The sequence below is a fragment of the Leucopleurus acutus genome (genome assembly GCF_964270905.1).
Source record: "Leucopleurus acutus genome assembly, chromosome: 8".
NCBI lineage: Eukaryota > Metazoa > Chordata > Mammalia > Artiodactyla > Delphinidae > Leucopleurus > Leucopleurus acutus.
The window spans coordinates 47,518,472-47,526,805 of record NC_139151.1 but is presented as its reverse complement, the minus strand read 5'-3'; the positions used below and the strand labels follow the sequence as shown (position 1 = coordinate 47,526,805).

General features: G+C 38.5%; 1 protein-coding gene across 1 annotated transcript; it reads right to left on the bottom strand.

Annotated features, from left to right (window-relative positions):
• Nucleotides 1-361: 361 nt before the first annotated feature.
• On the bottom strand, nt 362-1,446 carry LOC309965274 (glycine cleavage system H protein, mitochondrial). The gene has a single exon (XM_082844676.1). The coding sequence runs from the start codon at nt 1,424-1,426 to the stop codon at nt 905-907; it is 522 nt and encodes a 173-aa protein (XP_082700802.1). The 5' UTR covers nt 1,427-1,446; the 3' UTR covers nt 362-904.
• Nucleotides 1,447-8,334: the final 6,888 nt, after the last annotated feature.

Genomic DNA, 8,334 nt, shown 5'->3' with positions numbered 1-8,334 from the left:
TTATACCTCTTTATTGGAGAATTTAATCCAATAACATTGAAAGTAATCATTGATAGGTAAGGTTGACCAATGCCATCTTATTCTTCTCTGGCTTTTTGTAGTTTCCTTGCTCCTGTCTTCCTGTTGTGTTGTCTTCCTTTCTGGGTTGATGATTTTTTTGTAATCAAGGAATTTGATTCCCTTTTCTTTATCTTGTATGTATCTACTGAACGTTTTTGCTTTGTAAGTCATGAGGCTTACATAAAACATCTTTTTAGTTATAACAGTCAACTTTATGCTAATGACAACTTCAATCACATACAAAGTTTTACCCTTTCTCTCCAAGATAATTTATGTTTTTTTTTTTTTTTTTTTTTTTTTTTAAGAAGTTGAATATTTTATTATTAAACTGTTTCTTATTTTCCTGCAAGGCTGTTGCTTCACTGTATAAAAATAGCACCAGCAAACACAGTATATTGCAAAATTAAGATAGTAATGTTCTTCACTGGACACTATACAACTAACAAACTTTTCTCCACTGTCATTTATTTCCAATGGCAAGTTCATTGAGTATTTTGACCCAAATCCAGGGATGGCTGTAAGCAAGTTACAATATTATGTAAGGTTAAGATAACAATGTTATCCTTGAATTACATAATTTTTATAACTAGTTTTACCACAGATAATTTCAGGAATTCTGAGTATTATAACTGGAGACTAGCCTAAAAATCACAGGCTGTTGTGAAAAAGATGCATAGTGTTTATGTGAAATCATTAGGAAGTTAAGGGGTATTTTCTTCAGGCAACATTGTTGAAAGTAGTTTCTTTTGCTAAAAGTTGCTTTTTAAAAATCTATCCACCACTAATTTAAGACAACTATACTAGATTAAGTTGTTTCAAACTAGTTTATTTAGGGGTTCCATTTTCACTCCTCAATAGATTTTATGTATTTCTCATATGCTTCTTCACTCATTAGTTCATCTAGTTCTGAAGGGTTACTGAGTGTCATCTTGATCAGCCAACCATCTTCATAACAAGATTTGTTGACAAGTCCTGGATTTTCTGCTAGAGCTTCATTAATTTCAGTTACTTCTCCTGATAGAGGAGAATAGAGTTCACTAGCAGCTTTCACACTTTCCAAAGCACCAAATTCCTCTTGTTTGTTCAATTTTGTCCCAACTTCAGGCAGACTACAGTAAACAACATCTCCCAAAGCTTCCTGTGCAAAATTGCTGATTCCCACTGTTCCAACACCGTTTTCTGCTGTTACCCATTCATGTTTGTCTGTGAATTTACGACCCGACAGCAGAACGGGACCGGTGCGCAGCGCCCGGACGGCGCCCGCCCGCAGTCCCCAGGGCCGCGGCGGGCAGGGCGCGTTGGGCGCAGAGATGGCGCGCAGGCTGCAGACCGCTGCCCGCACGCTCCGCGCCACTCGCAGCGCCATGTTCGCAAGGGTGCAGAGGGTCTCCGCCAATTTATGTTTTAATATTATAATCTACCTCTTTCTATATTATGTAACCATTTACAAATTTTTTTTTCTTTTTCTTTTTTTTTTTGCGGAACGCGGGCCTCTCACTGCCGTGGCCTCTCACATTGCGGAGCATAGGCTCCGGACACGCAGGCTCAGCGGCCATGGCTCACGGGCCTAGCTGCTCCGCGGCATGTGAGATCTTCCCGGACCGGGGCACGAATCCGCATCCCCTGCATCAGCAGGCAGCCTCTCAACCACTGCGCCACCAGGGAAGCCCCCCATTTACAAATTTTTGTAGCTATAGTTACTTTTAATTTTTTGGCATTTAAACCTTTATTTTTTTTGAAGTGATAGCTCTTTTAATATTGTTTAATTAAGGTGGAAGAGTTAGCTAATTTTCCAGCTCCTAAATCCTGAAGATGAAGCCATGTGGACACATACATGTTGTCTCTGGGTGCTTATATTAGTTTTCTGTTGCTGACATAACACATTATCTTACAATTCTGTAGGTCAGACTGTCGTTTAAACCTTTATACCAGAGTCAAGTGATTAGTGCCCCCATCTTTTCACAATATTAGAATATTCTGAATTTGACAATATCTCTACCTTTACCAGCATGATACATTTTCATGTTTTCTTGTGACTAATTAGCATCCTTTAATTTCAGCTTGAAGAATTCCTTTCACCATTTCTTGTAAAGAAAGTCTAGTTGTGATGAACTCTCCCAGGTTTTGTTTAGGAAAGTCTCTCTCTTGCTCATTTCTGAAAGACAGCTTTGTTGGGCAAAGTATTCTTGGTTAGCAGTTTTTTTTTTTTATTTCAGCACTTTGAATACATCATCCCACTCTCTCGTGACCTGAAAGATTTCTACTGAGAAACCCTCTGGCAGCCTTATGAGTATTTCCTTTTATGTGAGAATATTTTTTCTCTTGCTGCTTTTAAAATTCTCTCTTTGCCTTTGATATTATACAGTTTTATTACAATGTATATTAGTGAAAACTACTTGGGATTGAAATTTTGACCTATTAATTTCATTAACTTGGATATCTAAATCTCTCCCCAGATTGGGGGATTCTCTGCCATTACTTCTTTAAATGAGTTTTCTGCTTTCTCTTCCTCTTGTCCTTCTGGGACTCAAATAATTCCAAGATTGCTTCTTTAAACTTTATCCCATAGCTTCTCTGATTATATGATTTCAAATAACCTGTCTTTTAGTTCACTAATTCTTTCTTCTGTTTGGTCAAATCTCTTGTTGAAATCCTCTGCTAAATCCTTCAGTTCTGTCATTATACTCTTCAACTCTTAGATTTCTTTTTATTTCTTTGTCAAACTTCTCATTTTGTTCATGTATTGTTTTTCTAATTTCATTCATTTGTCTGTGGTTTTTTTTTTAGATCTCTGAATTTCTTTAAGAGGATTATTCTGAATTCTTTGTCAGTTTATAGGTCTACTATTTCTTTAGGGTCAGCCATTGAAATTTTATTAGTTTCCTTTGGTGATGTCATGTGTCCTTGATTATTCATGATTCTTGTGACCTCACATTGATGTCTGTGCATCTGAGGTCATAGGCATCTCTTCTAGTCATTACAGACTGGCTTCAGCAGGTGAAGCCCTTTGTCACTCAACCTATCCAGAGATTCTGGGTAGGCAGTCTGGTGATGTCTGAAAGCAGGCTGGCTGCTGGAGTCCTTGGAAAGTCTAGTTCTGGGGTGGTTTGAAAGCTTGAGATAGTGGTAGTCAGCCTGGTGCCAGACCCCATAGACACCATGGGTTCACAAGTGTCCTGGAGTCTAGGTTTGCAGGCATTGATTGGGACCCTCAGGCTGTAGGAGCTGGCTACAGCCAAGGTAACAGGCCAGTGATAGGATGGGCCAGGAGTCTGGAAGCCCATTGGGATCCTGCAGCTTAAGAAGCTGCCTGGAACTCTGAGAGCCACCTCAGGCCACTGAGCTGTTTGGGGCTGCTGGAGCCAGCCAGCACCTGGGTGAGCCAGGAGCCTGAGTTCAAAGGGGCTCTCTGGGAGCTTGAAGCCATGTGAGCTGTCTGGGCCACTACAGCTGCCAGGCACCAGTGTCAGCAATGGACCATGATTCACGGGAGTCTGCCAGAAGGTTAGTACCATGGTAACTGCCAGGGGCTTCAGAAACCACCTAGGACTGCTGGAGCCAACAGGCACCAGGGTGAGCCAGGGGCCTGGATTCCCAGGAGCTCATCTGCAGCCTGGTATCATTGCCTGGGGCTATAGGAGCCTCCTGGGGCTGCTGGAGCCAGCAGGCACTAGGTTGAGAGGGGTACCTGGGTTCCTGACCAGGAACCTGGTGCTATGAATGCCATTTGAGGCCACAGGAACTGCCTGGGGCCACTGGAGCCAGCAGGTGCCAGAAGGAGAGAAGTGCCTGGGTTCCTGGGAGCCCACAGAGAGCCCAGTGCCATGGGATCTGTCTCTGGGCTGGGCTGCTCTGGTTTGGGGGAGGATTAATGGAGGAGTAGTATGAATCTATCTTTCCTACCCTCCTCAATGCATCGTTTCTTATTTCTCTGCTTCATCCAGGTGCTGTAATCTAATCCTTCACCTGGAATCCTTGGCTGCTGTGAAGTTATTTCATGTGTAGACGGTTATTCAAAATGATGTTTCTGGGGGGAAAGGACCAGTAGAATTCCTGTGCCGCCATTTTGCTGGCATCCTTAATGTACTCTTGAATCAGAATTTATTAGTACTTTGATTAGGATTTTTAATCCATATTCACAAATGAGATTAATCTGCATTTTCTTCTCTTAGTGTTACCTGTGTTGTTTTGATATCAGAGTTATGCTATTTTCTTAAAATTAGTTACAAAGGTTTCTCACTATTTCACTCCTTAGGAAGTAGGTACTTTTCATAAGAATTTCCTATTTTTGAAAGTTTTAAAGTATTTGACTTTAATCCTACCTGAGTTTATTTCATTAAAGATAATTCTTTGACCAAGTTTTAATTTATTCCAAGGTTATGAGTCTATTCAATTTTTAAATTTCTAAATGGATCAATTTTGGTAATTTATGTTGTAGAAACAGAAAGCTATAGGCCCACATTCTTTTCAGCTAGAAATTATAAAAACAGGTTATATTCTTCAGCTAATATAACTGCTTTAAGAAAAAGTGTGCTAGCCATGACTTCTCATTAAATTGATGAGGCAACTTTATTCTTACAGTTGTTCAGGCCCAAATCTTTGAAAACACCCTTTACCCCTCTCTCCGCTGACATCTTATCCAACAGCAAATCCTTTGAAATATATCCCAAATCCAACCACTTCTCACTACCTCCACTGTTCTCCCAAACTCCAAGCTATCATTATCTGAAGTACTTCACTGACCTTTTGATAGGTCTTCCTACTTTTCCTCTTACGTCTTCTAGTGCAGACTGTGGTGTATGACCTAGATTTCTCCATCAAACCAAGGCCCTCAAATCTTTAGCTGCCAGTTTTGTTGGCTACTAACAGCTCACATCTAAGTCTCTCCCTAGAAACTGCTCTCAGCTCAAAGGGAGCTCCCTCACTCAAAGTTACATCCCTTCTGCAAAGGTAACCAGTATCCAATGACTGCTCAATGTGAGATCTGGTCACCTTGCCTCAACTTAGAATAACTCTAAAAGGTCATCTAAGCTCCAGGGCTCATGTACATCAAGTGAGAACTTTTTGGTAACCACTTTGTAGTTCAACTCATCACTTGCCTTCTTGTGTCCTTACTCCCTCATAGGTGTGTTCCTGAGAGCACTCCTCAGTAAAGTTTCCTATATGAAAATTCTCCATCCCAGAATCTGTTTCCTAGTGTCACTGACCTAAGAGATTTGGTACAAGGAGTATTCTGTAAAAAGCAAACTATAAAATGGAATTTTTGAGCTCTAGCACCCACTAGCCAGCTGGCAACAAGAACACCAATACTGGAGGTAGGCAGAGCACTGATAATAAGTCCTGGAGTGTTGTAACAGTGCAGTTGTTAAAACTTTCACCTGTTGTCAACTGGCATGAAAAACTGGTAGTAGGGAAAATAATGGCAGGTATAATATCTCAGTCATACAAGAGGTTCAGAGGAAATAATAATTATAAGAACAAAAGATTTGAATGGATGTTGCTAAGTACAATAAAAGCTTTGAAGAAAGACAATGCAAAGCTCAGAGCCATTAATCACAAATTAAGACAAATTGTAAAAGTCAGAAGAACTCCCTAGCAATATAGAAAGACACTCTCATCTCCTGCAGCCAGAAGGCAGAAATTGTTGATGATCAAGTCCAGGACTTAATTACATAAGAATCACAGAACTTCAGTGAAGGTGGAATCCACTTCTGGAGCAGAGAGAGAGGGAGAGAGAAAGGCAGCCTGGAAGGGGAAGTCTCCTGGAGGCTTGGCATTGAAAGGAAAGAAGGAAGCAAGCGGTAGAAATTAAGGGCCCTACAGAAGCAAATGAGAAGCACAAAATCAGAAGTATACTAACCCTACCCCTACCCCAAACAAAATGCCAAATTTTTTGTTGAAGTAGAGTTGATTTACAATATTATATTAGTGTCAGGTATACAGCATAGTGATTCAGTATTTTCACAGGTTATATTCCATTAAAAGTTATTACAAGAAAATGGCTATAATTCGCTGTGCTATATAATATATCCTTGTTGCTTATCTATTTTATTCATAGTAGTTTGTATCTCTTAATCCCATAATGCTAATTTGCCCCTCCCCATTCCCTCTCCTCTTTGGTAACCACTAGTTTGTTTTCCATATTTGTGAGTCTGTTTTCTGTTTTGCATATACATTCATTTGTATTAGCAAATACTTTTTAAAAGGACTTTACTACACCAATAAAAAGGGCACTTAAAATAAGAAATCTAGCAAGCCACACAAGCACCTACCCTGCCTACAAAGAATTCTCTGTTATTGCTGGTCCAAGAAAATATAAAACATTTCAAAAATGAAAAGAAAACCACAAGCAATAGTCATACACATCTATAAGAGAAGAAAACAGAAAATGTGATCGTGGTATCCTGTCAGAGACTTTCATGTACTTAGGGATACATGCTGGAACATTAGGGTGTCATGATATCTGCAATTTAATTTCAGATTACTCAGCAAATACATATACATACAGAGAGAGGGTGTGCAATTGTGGCAAAATATTAACAATTGGATAATCTAAGAATGTATATGGGTGTTTTTTGTACCACTCTTTTCACAGTAAGTTTTAATTTTTTTAAACACAGAGTTGGGGGGGGAATCTGAACTTGAGGTGTAGAGGTTAAAAATTCTATGTGGTTTTTACAGAAATTTCTGATGCAAGGAAGCATTCAGGCCACTATAGAGCAATGAGGAACCAGTGCAATATAGGTACAGAAGGCAAACAATAGGACATGCAAGGCAAAACCTAGATCAGACTAGTATAGAGCCATTTTTTTTCAGCCAGACATAAAAATTTTCACCAATTTCTTGGTAAAAAAGAAATGACATGATGCAGCAGAACCCCCAACACATATTATTTAGGATTTCGTATATATAATTATACTAAACTCTATAATAAATAATTTATCCTTCACACTCCATTGAGGGAGTTATTTTTTGATTGACTTTATGAATTCTAAATTACTAAATATAACTAAGGATTTTTAGAGCAAGATTTCAGGATGGCGTAGACCCTAACTGAAAACTGCAATCAAATGTTATTGTCATCAGCAGGAAGACCAGATAAACAGCTTCCCACTCACTAGTTGTGAGACCTTCAGCAAGTTACTCAACTTCTCTATTTCTTCACCTACAAAATGGAAATAATAATAGCACCTACATTTCAAGGTTGTTGAAAGGATTAAATGTAAAATGCTTAGAGTGCTGCATTGCATAGAATAAACCCCTAATAAATGTTAATTATTAAACATGGTTGTGCTACATCTTTTACACACACACATACCCCTCTGAAAAAGTAATTAGCAAACCCAAAACACTTTTCTAACTGTTTTGAGGACCTAAATGATATTTTAAGCCTGTTGAGCTGATGAGATGTCATTCAATCATCTATAAACATTTAAACTTCACATATCATATATACTTATAGTTTAAAACAAGTTAATAAATATCCAGGCCTTCCTTTCATTTCTTTTCCTTTCTTTTCTTTTCCCTTTCTTTCCTCTTATTTTTGTTTCCTTTCTTCTTTTTTGCTTTTATTTTTATATGCTGAAACATTTTTCTACATTCACACGTAGGGTCTTACTTCTCTAATCGTAATGAGACTGAACAAAAACATCCTCATGTCTGACCAAACTAATCAAATTTCACAGAAGAGTAACTTTATGATCTCATAGAATATTATAGGACAGGCAAAAAAATCCATTATGCAGCTGCCAGGGACTGCATCAAAAACTTGTGCAAAGTTCAATACTCACAGATTTTCCCCAATAAGAAGTGATGTGAAGGTTCCTTGCATAGTGGAATTAGACCAAACACCCAAATCTAAAATTGCCCATTTCAGTCATAATTCTGAACAAAATTTATTATATATTCAATCAGTGTGGGGGGTTTTTCAATAGTTTTTAGTAGTTCATTATAAGTGTATTCACACAAGTGTTTCTTCCTTATACTGTTAAGTCTAGAAATCACTGATCTGATTATTTAATTCAATCTACCAAGGACAACATAACTTGCATGCAGACATTTGATAATGATTTTTGACTGTGCTCTTGTACAGCAGAAACCATGACAATTTGATTTGGACAGTAGTTAGGACAATACAACTTGCATTCAGGAACTTAATAAAAAATTTAATTATGCTCCTGGTTGACACTCCCCAAGATAAGGTACTTGGAGATGCAGAGAAAACTCTGACTGGACATGGAACTGCATGCATTACTGTAAGTTAGAAAATAAACC